The sequence below is a fragment of the Notolabrus celidotus genome, chromosome 15 (assembly GCF_009762535.1).
Source record: "Notolabrus celidotus isolate fNotCel1 chromosome 15, fNotCel1.pri, whole genome shotgun sequence".
NCBI classification, from domain to species: Eukaryota; Metazoa; Chordata; class Actinopteri; order Labriformes; family Labridae; genus Notolabrus; species Notolabrus celidotus.
In genome coordinates, this window is record NC_048286.1 from 17,148,377 (window position 1) to 17,165,468 (window position 17,092).

Sequence of the window (17,092 nt, forward strand, 5' to 3'; positions counted from 1 at the left end):
AGCTGGCTGTGCGCAGGTCCTTCCCCTCTTTGAAACGGAGGATGCAGGATTAATGACTCCTGGAATGAATGTCAATTTGTATTTGTCAGATCAAGTAGATCTATAGTTTTGCATGGTGCAGTTTGAACCTGCATTTGTGGATACAGTGAAAAACTGTGTTCACAGACAGTGATTTTTAGATGTGATTTTGAGCCCATGCATTGATTTCTGCTGCAGAGTCAGGTCTGTTTTTAATGCACTGACGCCTGAGAGGGGCCTAAAGATCACGGCCATCCAGTACCAGTTATCAGCTTTGTGTTTTTAGAGATTTCTCCAGATCCGCTAAATTGTATAATGCAACTATGTACCGTAGATGATGAAATCCTCTAATTCTTTGCAATTTAATGCTCTGGAACATTATTCTATAAATTCTGAACTATTTCCACAGCCAATCACTGAACCTCTTCCCATCTTTACTTCTATGCCTCTCTGGAGTGCCCTTTTTATGCATGAGAAAATAGTTCAACAATTTAAGAATAATGTCTTGTAGCATAAAATTGCCAAGTATTGTGGGATTGTATCATCTACAGTACATTATATCATTAAAAGGTTAAGAGAATCTGGAGAAATATCTGTACAAAAGGGACATAGAAAATAGCCATGATCTGCCTGTCCTCAGGAGGCACTGCACTAAATCCAGGCATGGCTCTGTGGAGAAAATCATTGCATTGGCTAAAAATAATTTCCAAAAACCATCATCTGTGAATACTGTTCATAGTTGCGCACGGAAGCCCAGTATTATGTTTCTGCAGTTTTAGGACCGGGACCGCATCTTGTTATGGCTAGAGTTCAGTTACGGTGACACTTGAAATAGTTACATTACACAACAAAACGTGGACCTTGGTGATCAAATCCACTATGTGGTCCCGTGGCCAAAAACGACAGGGTCTCAGAAATGCGGTCTACAGACACTGGCTCTGCAGACATGTGCTACTCACTATAGGGTACAATCAGCAAGTCGTGATATAGCATGGTAACCATAGACTGTAAAATTAAGGTGGTTTCTTAATCGAACATCACGTTGCAGATGAGGTCAAAGTTATGATTGGTACATCGAAGTGCCACTGCAATATAATACTACATGTGTGTTAAAGGACCAGCTTGAATTACCTGGCTGACAGTCAAAACAGTAGTTCATTTTGCAACCCTCATTAGTTTTTTCTCCGTCGTATTGATGCCTTAACTCAAATCTTGTTATATCATATTCTGAAGCTCATCTGAACCCCCAGTGTACATGCACACACAGGCAAGTGGTCTTGTTGTTACTTTGGAGGTACAATACCAGCACTGACTTTTCCAATTTCACTTTTTTTTCCTATTAAAACCTCAGACTGTAATCTCGTGATCCAGACCTCATCACTCGAGATCCTGTCTCAACTGTATGTGGTTAGAGTTTAAAGTTTCCTATCCTGTGACTGCCATCCCCGCCTGTTTCACTCAGTAGACGCCGCCCATCTTGAATGAAGACATACATGTTGACACATTTGAACATGTGATATGCAGACTTAGCTAGTACATTAAAAATGAAAGGTGAATTTTGGAGCCTTTTTTGAGCATGAGTTGACTACAGACTGAAATATTGTGTTGCCATCTGCAGCCAGCTGATTTACAAGTTAGCACTTCCCTTTTTTAAATACCTTATTCCTCTCTTTGTTTTTAAGTTTAAATCTATTCTAAATTCTCAACACAATGGGACTGCTATTACTAGCTACTTTTATTGTCAATATTTCTCATGATTTGCTAAATTTATTGGTTGTTTGTAAGGTCTCAAAAATGTTCAAAAATTATTTTTTAACAACCCACCGACCTTTAGTTTACCCCCATAGTGGTTTATCGCAGCAAAAAAAAGGATCATTTTTGATGGTGGACTTAGATCAATGTCTTTGAAGAGTTATTCAAGGAGGTGACATAAATACAAGAATAATTGGTTACTAGTTTAAGAGTTGATAACTAGTGAGTTAGATGTTAATGCAACACTTCATATAGCTGTGTGGGCATTTCAAAAAGTGTATCAAAAGATCAAGCAGAATCTCCCTTGGTTTTGGTAGTTATATTTCAACATCAGTATATTTCTTGGCAGCATATAAAAAGAGAGGAAACAATGACTACGGCTAAACCAGTCTCTAAGCCATCTCTGTACAGTGTAGGTCCGACTGATGAGATGTACCACCCTCCATTCATTCCCTTCTGTATCAAAAGTTGAAATCCAAAAACAAACTTCTAGTCTCTAATTAAACAATAGAAACTTGAGTAAAAATGTGCAGATCAACCACAGTTCTCTCAGATTTACACGATGAGTGTGCCACGGATGTCCGGCAGGGGGAGATCTTTTTGACTTGTAGTCTTTCGAGTTTTACTCTTAGGGGCCCCGGGCTCAGGAAAAATACAATCCCTCAACTGATGACAATGTGAGAGACACAATTTGGATTAAAATAAACGAGAGTGATCCTCTCTTTACTTGTCCCCCAGGTACAGAAAACGACAAGAAAAGCTAGAAAATAAACTTTTGACATCTGACATTGTTTCTGCGAGGTAAAAGTATTTTTTTTTTTTGGAATCAAATTTGTGGTGTATCATCATCATCATCATTAATGGGAAATTGTTTATTTTTAATTTTATTAAGAGCTATATGGTATATTCTATTCTGATGTGCCTCAGTTTTCAGACCAAAATGAATGTGACATCAGAAAACAATAAATCACTCAAGAAAATGAAAGAGTCCTCACATCCATGAAACCTTACTGGCCAATTGTAGAGCACTACAAAGGGATTAGGCTGTCAGTAAGGGCATCAGTATCTAGACAAGTGGTGTGGCAGGAAAAGTAGTCCATCCACTGAGAGTTGTCATGAAAAAAAGAACAGGGCCAAAATCCCAGAGAACAGACGGTTATGGGATCAAGGCCAGCAACATTGTCTTGGATCATCTGTGAAAGGGTGGGGTTTATCAGAGAGAAACAGACAAGCAAGAGGGAGTGTGTCTGACAAGGCTAGTTCCTTTCCTGCACAAATACAGTCTCCTGTGGACAAAGCCCCGCCTCCTGCAGCGTGATGTCATAGTCCAAGTGGGCAAGCTTCCTCCTGGGAAAGTTGGTGACGAGTTCAAAACGTTCATTAGGGTACCCTTTGGACTGGACATGTCTAACCAGGGCCTTGAAGTGAGAGAAAGAAAAGATTAGGATTCATGTGTTCCTGCTTACTGAAATCCACATCAGAGGTGTTTATGAACACAGATATAATATAAGTATGAATAAACAGTTAAAAACACCCCCATATGCATGTCAGGCCAGTAGGTGGTAATAACATGTAATCATTCTGCATCATCAAACACCACATAGGAACATATTGCGCATGCATATTGAGCATCTTCCTGAACAAGCAGTAATTGTAAAAACTACTACTCCAATCCTCTGCACTTCATTGCGACTGTACTTGATCCGCGTTATAAAGATCATTACTTGGATGTGGGAATAAAGCAGCGCGCACCAGAAATGATCCAGTCCGAGATGGATGCGGAGAACCCGCTTGGAGACGGAGAAGCGCACAGCGCAGGAAGGAGAAGGAGAACAGAGCGCAGAAAAAAGGACTTGTCTCTCTGAACCAGATGAGGGGCATGCACCCTCGTAGTCTGATGTGTTCAATGAGATCCTTGATTTTAGTGAGGTTAGTACACAGTCATAGCCATTAATGCAATGGTAGGGGAGACCGGGGACAGTTGTAACATTTTGGACATTTCCGTCTATAACTTTGAGCTCTTTTAACACAGTGTGTTCAAACTGCTACAAAAACTAGCTTTAAGTGTCTGCTAATAAATGGCCTATAAAATGCCTGTGCAACACAAACAGAAAATGCATGGCTTAATCTCAAATCCAAGGGGGGAAATGTTACAACTGTCCCCGGTCTCCCTACTAATAATTGGCATAACAATTAATTTTGGTGATTCGGTTTTCGGCCTTGGTTTCCTCATTTTCGGTTTCGGCCAAGAATTTTCATTTCGGTGCATCCCTAGTTAATATAAACCAAGGTTTTCCCGAACCTTTCCCCACAAATATACACAAGACATTTTTTTTTTTCAAATCTTAACCTTGAAAGGCATTTTCAAAACCTGTTTTCAGTGGCTAAAAGGTATGTCACCTGTTAAGAGGAGACCAAAACAGAAGAAACGACTTTTTCAAAAATATCCACATGCGTAGGGACAAGGCCTGAGTCAAAATGTTCACATTGCACTACAAGCTATAGTCTGAAACAAACTTAAAGGTGACATGTCACGCTTTTTTCATCAATATATATTGGTCTAAGAGGTCCCCAAAACATGTCTTTAAAGTTTATGCTCAAAAAAACACTTTGAAATCAGATTTTGGTCTGCCTGAAAAGCCAAAGGATTGGTCACAGATTTAGTGTTTCTTGTTGTTTTATTTATCAGTATGTAGACGTGTGTCTTGGTACACAGCTACGAACATGTAGCTATGTGGCTATGCTAACTAGAGCTAACACTTATCCATGATAAATAAAAATCATCCACTAGATCTTCAAATCTGCAGACGTGGGGAGTAAAACCGACCTCTACCAGAAAGGCAGCGGGACCTTTCTGAAGGATTGGTCACAGATTCTGTGTTTCTTGTTGTTTTATTTGTCAGTATGTCGACGTGTGTCTTGGTACACAGCTACAGCTACAGCTATGAACATGTAGCTATGTGGCTATGCTAATTAGCGCTAGCACTTATCCATGACAAATAAAAAACATCCACTAGATCTTCAAATCTGCAGACGTGGGGAGTAAAACCGACCTCTGCCAGAGAGGCAGCGGGACCTTTTCTGAAGGATTCGTCACAGATTCTGTGTTTCTTGTTGTTTTATTTGTCATTATGTCGACGTGCGTCTTGGTACACAGCTACAGCTACGAAATGTAGCTATGTGGCTATGCTAACTAGCGCTAGCACTTATCCATGATAAATAAAAATCATCCACTAGATCTTCAAATCTGCAGACGTGGGGAGTAAAACCGACCTTTGTGTTTATTAAGACAGCCTGCAACTAGCATGCCTCCCTCCTAAGCTCCTTGTTAGCACACATTTGTGCAGGTAATGAAAAACGGGGGAGGGATTCAGTATTATTTTATACAGTCTATGGGCTGAACAAGCTCCGAGCTCTGACTCCGTGACAGACCGGATATTGTTGTTACGTAACAAAAACACGGAAGTCTGAAACGGCTCGTTTCACACACATTTACAGAAAGGTGGAGAAATCAAAACAGGGGCAGAATGGATTTTTTTCATTCTCGGGGGGTTTGTAGACATGCCAGGGAAACATATTTCAGGTAGAGAACCATTTAAAAGTCAATTTTGCATGATATGTCACCTTTAAGAATAGTTCATTGCAAATGTTAACGGGTCGGACGAGGTTACAAACCCAGGTCAGAGCCACTTAACTACGCTTTGCATAAAGACTGAAAGACTGTCTTGTCCTGCCTCATATAGCTCTAATTTAGAGTGTAAAGAGAAGAGAAAGACATTGATCTTGTCTGACTCTCTGTAACAAAGACAAAAGCAGATGCCAAAATCATTAACCAGCCTTTTAAAATACAGTTAGCATTCTCATCCTTACCAAAAGTTTGGCTTTAGAAGACAAGGATATTTGTTCTCTCTGTCCATCGGGGTAACGGAGCATCAACCTGGCCTTGGGACCTGTGTGATAAGAAAAAATAAAAGAGTTAATATTTTTTCATGCAGTCTGCCAATAGGTTACCAAAGTTCCTGTTTTTATGGATTATGTAATCTCTGGCCAATACAGTTCTAAAGAGAATGGATGGTGAGATAAAATTTAGTATCATATTTTCAATGCAGGAGATTTCATGTGTTACTCGTCAGTGAGAGGTCATGCATTAAAAAGACAGTGGCACCGTTCAAAACCGTCTGTGCTGGAGCGCTGGTAGCTTGGCGGTCTAAGCTTGCCCCATATACAGAGGCTATAGTCCTCGTCTCAGAGGTTACTGGTTTGACTCCGAGCCGCGACCATTTGTTGCATATCTTTCCCCCCCTCTCTGCACCCCACGTTTCCTGTCTCTCTTAAGCTGTCCCATCAATGAAGGCAAAAAAAACCCCAAAAAACTCTGTGTTGTGATTGAATTGTAGATGATTAATGACAAAAACTAAATTAAACTGTGTGTATACACAGTAGCCAATGCTAATGCTGAGTCGTTGCTTGTAAGATGGGACTGAATCTTGTCATATCTTGGGTCTTTGTAAATACTTTAACATAGAGGAAGATCTAGACCAGCTCATTTTGTAAAGCGTCTCAGGATAAACTTTGTTTTGATAATATGAATAATGATTGATGGAATTGACGATTGAAATAAAAGCATATCATTTAATTGTCAGTATCAGGAGACAGGAACATTTTGGCTGATCGAAACATCCAATGAGGTGAAGCATTAATTATGCACACATGAGGACAGCTTGCACGCACTGGCAACAAGCTTCAGCATGTCGGCTAGATAGAAGTATTTTGTCAGTGTTACAATCAGACAGCAAAATAGCCTTTTCCAATGGTTGTGAAGCACAGGTGGTGAGAGGAGGAGGAGCAAATCATTGGCACCAGTGAAAACATGTGAAGTCAATCAACAGTGCTAAGAATTATAGCAGCAAATTCATCGCTCTCAATAACCAGCCTTTCAGTGTAGTGGAGGATGTGGGCTTCTGTAAGCTCGTGTTCTTGGAGCCTAGCTCAAGTTACTTCTCAGATGTAGCCTTACCTGGACTGCAAAGCTCCCCCTTCAGTCATATAGAGAAGCTAATCCTACCTATATTAGCTTCACCATCGAGACCTGAACATCAAGTGTGTAAGTCCAGTCAGCATTTAAAGCCTCACTGCCCAGTGGACTGAAGACAAGTTATTCAGAGTTCATTTTTTGTTTCTCATTACTGATTGTCTATATTTGAAAAGCAATACATCCTTAAGATCTGGAATCGTGTCCTGGATTATTTACCTTCAGATCTCAAACATACACTGTTGAAAGGCCAGTACCCTTCAGAGTGGAAGATAATGGAGCCTAGAACTACATAAGAGATGACAAATCCAACATCACTTTTCATGCATTCTTCATGGATGGGAGTTGGAGGACGACTTATTATGTGCTAATACTTGTGTTGTTGATTTTTATAATTTTGTTTTATTTATTTTTGTTGTTGTTTTTCTCTCTCTGCTTTTTGTCTGTTTGTTTTTCATTCATCTTTGCTAATCTTATTTTTTGACACGTGTCGTGTCTTTTTGAGTCAAAGGTCTGTTATTATTATTATTATTATTTTTTTTTAAATTCTGTGCGTGAGGGAAGGGGTGACAGTACATAACTTTGTCTGAAAATCTGCTAAGTACACAAAATGTGCCTTGAATTTTGTTGTTTTGTTCTGAAAATGAAAAAAAGAAAGAAAAATAATACATTAATCATGTATGGTAAACCAATATTGTTTTTTTTGTTCCATGTCTGTTTTTTTTTTTAAAGACTGTCACAGTGATAATGACATGTACATTATAGAAGGGGAGAGACTCAGTGTTCTTTACAATAAAAAGTGTGTATATTGGTAAAGACTGAAATGAGTTTGAAAATATTTGTATATCAGATATTGGCAAAAAAAACCTAATATTGTTCATCTCTCATCCACACCGAAGGAAAAACACTGAGTTGTGTGGACTAGTTTGAAACCAAGTTTTCCACAGTTTTGTTGGGTGGTACCAATTCCATGAGGCAGCCACAGTCTGATTTAATAGTTTCAGGAGGAAACTTGTCTGGATGGAACATTTGCATGTGTCCTTGTTATAATATCACAAACAAATCCCCCAAATCACTGAAGGAATCTAGCAGGCCTGTCTTATAGCCTGACTTCATTACAACTGTCAGTATGAAGATTTGTTGCTCTGTAGTTGTTTTTTGTTTGACATTTGTAGCTGCTCCTCATCTTTTCTTATCAGACGCTTGTATGAAACTAAAGCAGGATGTTGGCAGTTGTTTATCTTGCTCCCTGCAGCTAATGGCAGGATTATACACACAGTCTACTTCCAACGGATCAAACTCCTAGTTAACCCACTTTGTCAAGTAAGGAGCTCTTAATACTGGTGAAGATGGGGCTTCACCAAGCTCGTAGCACATGTTTCTGTTGATTTTCTATATCTATGTATTTATATTAGAGGTGGAAGTGGCTGGGTAACTAACAGTTTGTTATGTTATTTTGATATATTACAGAAACATGCAGTTAAATCTCACACATTTCTACATTTTCTATTACACTGAAACGATATCCCCGTCTGATGCTTTGTTCCGGTATCACAACAATGAATATATATATGTATGTGCTCCAGCCGTCACACCATAACCCCCACTGAGCGTGTTTGAGGATAAGGTTGGCACACTGACTTACTGTTGTCATCAGGACAGTCATCTTCACAGGTTTTGGTGGTGCCGGTCTTGGATAGTCCAGAGCTTTCAGCCGCAGGAGAACAGTGGTTCCCTCCAGAGTCTGCGTCGGGTTGAAGATGACGAGGACCAGCAGCTGAGGGCTCCAGGTGGTTCTTTTTGCTTTCCTCCTTCTTGTGACTGTGATTGTTTTCTTTGTACGGAGACTTTCTGAGGGAAGAAGAAGAAGAAGAGGAACTATCTGGGTGTAGACGCTGCTGGGCCGCTGTCGTTGGGGGAGGTGGGATATGTTTGCTGGTGGGACTTTTCTCTTCGTGGGGTTCTGATGTTTCACTGTCTGAGCCATCAACAGAGATGGGGCCCTCGCTGTCAGAGAAAGGCTCTGCGTCTGATTCGTCGTCTGATCGGGGGGAATCAGGGTGTTCATGGGCATTTGAGGACTCGTAGTGAGTTTCCTGTAGGGAGGCTCGGATCGCTGCCTCCAGTTGACTGTCTTCACTGGCATCGATCAGACTCTCCTAAAAGATACAACAAAAGAATGTGGCTGTAGACAACAAATCAAAGAATGTGTAAAGCTTAATAAGCTTTCACTCATGGCTGTGTGACACTAACAATATCAAATTAAAATGCATCTATAAAGATAATGATTTCACAAACATTTGGGGGTTTTGTTGATGCAGAGGACAAGGCACATGCAGATTTAGGGAACTTATTGTTAGAAATAAGGTGTTGATCAAAAAGCACTTAGTTGCTCTCACTTTTGACTGTGCAAAAAGTTCATAAAAATGTGATATCTTATCTGCAATATAGGATCAGGAAGGAACAATAAAAATGTTATTTTAAGATACCAATACTGTTTATAACAACTTTAGGTGAGAAAAAATGACCCACAGATCGAGCTCTTTTGGCAGGGGGTGCATGACAGGAAGGCCTATCGAGCTGCCCGTGCTCTGCAAGAAATCCAGTCGCCTGCTCCAGAAATGCAGCCACATCCAGCTGGTTCCACTCCACCATTTTCTGACCTGAGTCAGAACGAGACATAAAAAACACAGTTGTTTATATTATAAAATCAATCTGAAGATCTTAAAAAGAAAGAGGAAGTGCACATATACACTAATGCAGAAGTTTAGAGCCACCTTAACTGCTGTGACCTTTGTGCAAGCTTACATGGATGAGAATGAAACTCTATCTTGACTTCAGCTAAATTAATGACGAGATATTTGTCAAAGATGTATAATGTTGCCCGTAGGTTGCTTTTCTTAAAGCTGTACTATTCTACATGATAAGCTGCTTTATTTTGGAAATAACTCCACTTACATAAAAAAGAGTCAAGAAATCAGTTCTGTTGATAATGCTGCAGCTGACTTCTCAGACTCACTCACCTGTGCGTGGATCAAGGATGGAAATATAGGGGAACTTGTTCAGCTTGTAGAACTGGATGTATCTTTGTCCCTCTTCACTATCATGATACACCTGAAATGAAAAAAACACGAGACGAGATATGAAACTTAAGGATGAGACACGTACGTGAATGCTAACTTAAAAGACTTGGACTTCAAGACCCAGGAGTAAGAGTTCATGTGCTGGCTGGATCAAGTTTTTTACAGCAGAAGGAGAAGAGAGTTTTACACATTCAAACACAAGTATGGTTTGATGATTGTACCAAAATCGTATCATCATGATAGGATGATAGGTACTCTTTGTTGCTAAAAGGCCATCAGACCTTTGGGGGAAATGCTAGCGTGTGGCTGAGGGAAGTAAGGATGAGCTGCAGAGCAAAGTAAAAAAAAGTTGAGGTTTTAAAAAGTTTGAGCTTGGCTTTATCTTATTATTGGTTTAGCTGGTTATATACCACTGCTGCTTTGAAGCATATTGGACCCTGCACATATAAAATGCTGCAAGCTTAACAGTAGACTGTTCAAAACTCAGAAATAGAGAAGTCATGTAGGTGCATTAATGTTGTTGCACAAACAGGTAGTCGCAACATGGTATGTTAAAATAAAGTGCAGGGTTGTCTAGTTATAGCTAGGGATGAGCAGGGAGAAATCTGAGGTAAGTACATATCAATATCAAGTAACTTAACTATTAATAGTTTAGCCATACGAGTAGGAAATACAGCTCTCCAGCACAACTTCCTTTTAGATTAAAAATCAAAATGATCATTTTGAGCATGTCTTATGGGTTGACAGGGCTGGACCCATTTAGAATAGAATAGAATAGAATAGAATAGAATAGAATAGAATAGAATGCCTTTTTTGTCATTGCGTGACTTGCATACAATGAAATTAGGAGTGCAGCTCCGTTGGTGCATGCATACATATGTACATAAAACAACAATAGCAGCAAGAGCAACAGTGTTCTGATAATGAAACCTTTTTTTGTGGTGGGGAGGGGGGCGCAGAATATTGCACATTGAATTTATTGCACGGTGGAAGAGTGTAGTCAGTGTGTTTTATGGTGAAAAAAGCGCGTTGATGGCTCTAGGGAAAAAGCTGTCTCTGAGTCTATTGGTCCTGGATCTGTGAGACCTGTAGCGCCGTCCTGGGGGCAACAGGTTGATTATGTGGTGACCGGGGTGGGACGAGTCCTTAACAATGTTTGTAGCCCTGCGCTCTGTACAGTCTTTGTTAAATGAAAATTTTATACAGATTTTGAAACATTTTATTCTAAATGTTTTGATATTTTAAAAATGTATGTGCAATGTCTTTTCTATGTGCAATGTTCAAACAACTGCTTATATAGCTCTGAGTCTACGCCTGGTGCAGAATATCACAGCATCATGTCTAGTTTTACATAGTTATCTTAACTTAATCATCAAAATCACATTTATATAAAGTAGCGAGCAAAGGTTTGGTGAACCAACATATGGACAACAGAGACGCAGTGTGACGGATTTATGGAAAAGACATGGCAAACTGGCCTTTGCTTCAGGATTTAAATTCACTGGTAAGTTATGTCATTTAACAAGCATGTTGCTCCACCAGAAACGTCCTGAAATGCACAGTGGGGTTCAGATTTTAGAGATTATTTCACAGCTGCATATTATAAACATTTGGTTTTGACCAAGCGGCAACCTCTGGTCTAAAAGTATAAGTCTAATGCGGAAGTGCTAAAAACTGCAGTTAAACAAGGATCCGCTTGAGAATGGCTCCGGAAGTACCGAAAACCACATACACACCAATTCAAAAAGGCCGATCTTTGCAGCAGAAATAAACATGTTTACAGCCTGGTACAAAAGACGAGTGTAGTCTGGATAGCTCATTTCTCGATCGGCTCTCACTGTGAGGCGGGTGAATTTTTTTCTAGCGCGGCAATTTCGAAGATATTGAGATTACGAGTCTTTCAATGAGAGGCTCAGCTGCCTGTGGGAACGCTGTAGCTGTTGGCTGGGAAGCTCAAACTCCGCCTCTTTACGTCACACTGGCTCGACAGCAGCAATATGGCTCCCGCCGACGATTGGCCTCAAAACAGCTCTTCAGGAACAGATGGGTGACGTCACGGATACTACGTCCATATCTTATACAGTCTATGGTTTTGACAGCAAGTTTACTGAGAAGTTAAAAAAACACCATTTCCCAGTACATTTGGATCAGGTTCTGTCACTGTACTGAATTTGTTTCTTTCTTTTGGCATCTGGCCTCACAAATTGCTCATGTCAGTGATAGAGTCCGACTGGATCTCCCTGTTAATGACTATAACGGCTCATTCATTTTCAATCATTGCAGAGACCTCATAAAAAGTTAAAGAAATGAGACCAGAGACCAGGCATGATCCTGGGATCTGGAAGTGCATACCTGCCAGAATATGAAGTGCTCTCTGATGATGGTCTTCACCGCATCATTACTCCATACATCTCTATTCAGACACTGGCAGGCAAAGTCCTGAACGTTCTGAATGTTGATCATTAGCCACTTGTTATCCATCTGTCCACAATCTTTTGCCTTGAAGGACGATAAAAAAAACAGAATCAGAGAACATATGTCACAGTGAATATGCATTTTTAAAAACCATACCAACTTGTTTTAGAAATACTGTGATTGCAAATGTAACCGGGGGGGGGGTGATCTAAAAATTACAGCCTGCATACTTCTGCACTTCCATGCAATATACAGTATGACACACCTGATCTTCCACCTGTGATCTTCACAGCCATTATCTGAAATTTCAAATGTGCATGCAAAACAAATAAAGATGTGTGGTGCAATGTGTCAAGTTAGAGACCCCTCACCGTCTCAAAGCTGCCTTTGTGCATGAGCTCAATGGGAGGACGGAAAAGGTCTGCCAGGGTGCTCAGTTTCTTATCCACTGTGCCACCGTTACGCAGCTCCTGTTCCTGACGAACTAGAAAAAAAAAACACAGTTAGAGAGCAATAACCAGGGGCTGATTGCCTTGTTGGTTGTGACCTTGAAGATCTAAGCTGTGCCACATTTGCTATTAAACCAGATTCTTGAGAAACATGAATTCACTTACTCGTTTCTGTCTGGAAGTCTCGGAAACCATCAAATATGGATCTAGCAGGTCTTCTTCGCTTTGGCACTGCAAGTGAAACAGACACATAACAGGTTAGGTTCAGCAGAAACAGTGCAGCCAGTAACATCAGTTCACATTAAGGTCATTTGTATGAGGTGGGATCAGAGAAGATACTGTGCAATACCTCCAAACAGTGGTTCAGGTTCTACCAATATGTCCTGCTTCTGGGGAATGGGTGCTCGGACTTCACTGAGAAATAAATACAACAGCGTTATTCTCAGAGGCACAGCAATATGTCAGGTTAAAAAAGTGTTCCTCCAATTTTGCAAGGGTTTTAACCAGAATCAAAAAATTCTACCACATCTCTCTGGTTTTAGCTCCCTTGCACTGGCTCCCTGTATGTTTAGAATTGATTTTAAGATTTTACAGATTACTTCTAAAGCTCTACATGGACTTGATCTGAGCTCTATAGCAGACCGTTTAATATCCAGCGAGCCAATGCGTACACTGAGATCCTCAGGTAGAGGTTTACTGTGCATTCCTAACACAAAAATGATGAACAAAAGGGGACAGGGCGTTCGCAGTGAGTATGTCCTTTAAAATATGTTTTATTTCTTTATCTTGACTTGTGTGTTTTTATGATCATCTGCCTGTTTTATTTTGCTGCCCATGTAAAGCACTTTGTAACTTGGTTTTTGAAAAGTGCACTACAAATAAAATTGTTATTATTATTATTTTGTCCCCGAACTCCCACTGTAAGTGGCCAGAAACGGCAATTAAATTAAGTTAAAATTAAATGTTAAATGTTCCGGGTTGGAAGCGGATACCCCGGAACTGCTCAGAGTTTAAATGCACGGCGGCATCTCTGCGCAATCAGCTGATCGGAGGATCACAGCTGATCACAGCTGATCAGCAGCGGAGCAGCAGCAGGGATCGGGCAGAGCAGCAGCAGGGATCTGTGCGAGTGGCGTGTGTGCAGTCGGGGGGGCCTCGTAGTAATCCATGGTCGAGATGGTTCTCCAAGCTTAAATGTTTTGCACCCTTGGTAGGCGAAGCGAGGTATGTCTGTTTTTTAAATCACAGTGAATCTATTTTTATACGAGAAACGTAATGGTGTGGGATGATTTAGGAATTAAAATGTTCTTTGTTTGCTTTTAGTTTCACGGTGCGTGCTGGAGACAAATAAATATATTGCACCTGTCGACCTCAACGTCTCATCATTTACCAAGGGCTGTAACACCCACTATTCACATCTTTAGGAAAGGAGAGAATTTAGGGATCATAATGAATCAGACAGGGTTGAAAACATAGAAACAAAGTGGTATGAAAATTACTCTTTTACTTTCATCTGACTAAAGTTTGTCAAAATATTATCTTAGCTTACTCTGAGGGGGGAGCTCTGCTGCTTGAAGCTGCCGAACTGGAGCTGGTGCTGGGCTCCTCTGCAATCCCTCCTCCATCCAGAAACATAGTCACTGCCATCTCCAGGTTGTTGTTGCATGCTTCCAGCATATGTTGTCCTACACTCTCAGTGGCCCCTATGAATAAAGTTGGATATATGTATCATGACATTTATACACAAATATTGGTATTCACAGCTGCATGTTTGACAAGATACACACAATCAATGTCAACCCTGGAAAAATCCAACAATATTAAATACTATATAACATTAGTTTCATGACAGAAATGTATGTTTACATTACAGACCTTATTGTATATCAAAATAACTTATTTTACAAACTAACTTAGTTGCTGATTTTATACTATGGTATAGTTTTTAGAGATTTAAAGTAATCAGAATCAGAATCAGCTTTATTCGCCAAGTATGCTTGAACACACAAGGAATTTGACTTTAGTAAACTGTGCTCTCTTTGTACAAGGCATAAGAATAGGAATAAGAATAAGAACTACAATAAAAAATAAAATAAAAATATAATAACAATAACCTTAGCTATAAATACAAAGAAACAACAAATAGGCATGACTAATATGTACAGGCTAAAATAATATGATAAAGTGCAGTGGTGAGTAGCAGAAGTAATGGTTTCTAAATGAAAAGAATGTAACTAAATGAACTCCTATGTATTTTTGACTGAACTTATGTATTGTGAAAATAAAATGTTTTAAGATTTCATTAGAAGTACTTCAGTATTTTTAAAAGCAAGTTCTTCAGTACTTTAACTCAAGTAATAATCTGACAGAGCAACTTTCACTTGTATTGGAGTCATATTTGACCTGGAATATCTACACTTTGACTTAAGTGGTGAAGCTGTGCACTCTGTCCACCACTGGTGATCATACATACTTGCACATAATTTAAGTGATCATTTTTAATAATAGATAATAATATACAGTTGTGTTCTTTGTTCATACATCCACCGACAATTCTCAATTAAGGGGTCACAACACAACAACGCAACTTAAACAATAATACACGGATATAATCTGTTAACATTGACGTTTTTCCATCAACACAATAACTCTGAGCATAGAAGAAACCCATCCTGTTTTTAAGTAAATACTATGTGATACTTTCGGAGGTAGTAATTTGGCCAATGTGTGTCCGTGACGCGAAGCTGATAGATTTAAACACGTGAAAACACAGGAATCGTGTCAAAGTCCATTATATAAGTTGTCGACGATTCGTTAAACATTACATTATTCTGTCAGTAGAGAAAAATAACTATAGATCGACTTCAGTCATTTTTTTAAGTATAGTTTGCAACAATGTTCTCTCCGTGTGTACTGCGCATGTCTGTTTCACTTTCCAAGTCCAGCGGCGCTGCAGCCCCCGAACTGAGTCTCCTCTTTTCTCCGTGAAATAACTCAAAACTCAAATCCTGTCCCTCCGTTTAAAACACACAAACACTACAGGAGACCTCTGAACAAGTACTCCAAGACGGACAGTGTGCTAATGGGACTGGTGTTAAAGCCAATATACGGAGTGAAGATGACAGTGGCACAACATCAAGCTTGGGTTGATGATGAAGAAGGGAAATGTTTCACAGCGACGTCCATTCCACACTATCGAGCATGCAAAGGAAAAACGAGCACAGCACCAACTCTGAGCTGGTGAAATAGTGTCTGTAGTAAGCACCCAAAAAGAAAAACTGCTATCTTTTAGGCAGTTGTGTAAGCAAACACATGTAAAGTGGATGGTTTTATGCTCCAGTGGAGACGTCTTTCATTTGAGTTTGTCTGATAACTGGTTGTGGTTTTTTCCTCTGCAAAGCATTGACAGCGTAGGGGCCACAGAGAGACTCTACGTCCCTTTTCTTTTCTGCGTACCAATTTAGTGGTTAGTCGAAAGACTGAGCTGTTCCCATTGAATAACCGAAACCTAATCAATGGGTGAAACACAAAATATTTAGTTAGCTTTACCTGTTATTGCTGTGAATTGTTGAATTAACCCGTTCACCCCCGGATCTGAGGTGTCTCCCAGCGCCGCCATCTTACCGCCACAAACAACAACATAAATATGGCGCATGCGCAAGCCCGTCCTTTTCCTTGTGCCTGGCGCGGCGCAAGCCCCATGCGTCAGCAAATGATTGTGGCGCATTGTGGGTAATGCAGTCCAATTACAGAAGGAGTTACTGGCACTGTTTGTAATTATTTATTTAAGGTACCAATGATTTAATCAACCATTCATCTACTACACGTGCACTCTGGCTTAGGATAAGTGTAACTTATTTCATATCTTTAAAAGTACTTCTATACCTTTCTTTGTACAGATAGTATTTTTATTTTTATTTAGAATTTTTTAATTTGTGTTTAAGTTTATATTTATTGTCCTTACTGTCTTGTTGTGTCCTTATTGTCTTGTTAAGTACCAGTGTTCCATGTCACCATGTCAAATTCCTTGTGTGTGCAAGCTCACTTGGTAATAAAGCTTTCTTAAATCTTGAATCTTGAATAATTTACAATCACTATTTTGCTGAAATATATTTTTTACTTCAATACGTATTTTCTCTGTTGGATTTCTTTAACTTGGTCTTCTGTGCACATGCGATCAAAGGGAATGACGCTTCATGTTTGAAACAAAGCATTAATGGCAGAGTTTTAGAAAATTTCACTTGAAGTTTTCCTGATAAAATGTTTTGGATTTTGATAAGAAGCTTATAATGTATCCGTATCCCTCATGAACAATCAACAGTAAACCACTAAAGACTCCTGTG

The 17,092-nt window shown here is 39.7% G+C and overlaps 1 protein-coding gene across 1 annotated transcript; it reads right to left on the bottom strand.

Annotated features, from left to right (window-relative positions):
- Positions 1-2,070: 2,070 nt before the first annotated feature.
- On the bottom strand, positions 2,071-16,442 carry ubxn7 (UBX domain protein 7). The gene is made up of 11 exons (XM_034703286.1): positions 16,299-16,442; positions 14,299-14,452; positions 13,099-13,163; positions 12,915-12,980; positions 12,672-12,784; positions 12,238-12,384; positions 9,826-9,916; positions 9,335-9,465; positions 8,448-8,961; positions 5,641-5,720; positions 2,071-3,188 (listed from the first exon to the last, which is right to left on the bottom strand). The coding sequence occupies exons 1-11, from the start codon at positions 16,402-16,404 to the stop codon at positions 3,027-3,029; spliced, it is 1,629 nt and encodes a 542-aa protein (XP_034559177.1). The 5' UTR covers positions 16,405-16,442; the 3' UTR covers positions 2,071-3,026.
- Positions 16,443-17,092: the final 650 nt, after the last annotated feature.

Bases quoted from the DNA above. Each gene is read 5' to 3' on its own strand.
- ubxn7 (XM_034703286.1), bottom strand. From the start codon at position 16,404: ATGCGCCATATTTATGTTGTTGTTTGTGGCGGTAAGATGGCGGCGCTG. The intron at 13,164-14,298 runs GTAAGCTAAGAT...TTTATTTCTCAG, and splicing joins AGCAGAGCTCCCCCCTCAGA to TGAAGTCCGAGCACCCATTC. The intron at 9,466-9,825 runs GTGAGTGAGTCT...GTTCTGACTCAG, and splicing joins CATCCTTGATCCACGCACAG to GTCAGAAAATGGTGGAGTGG.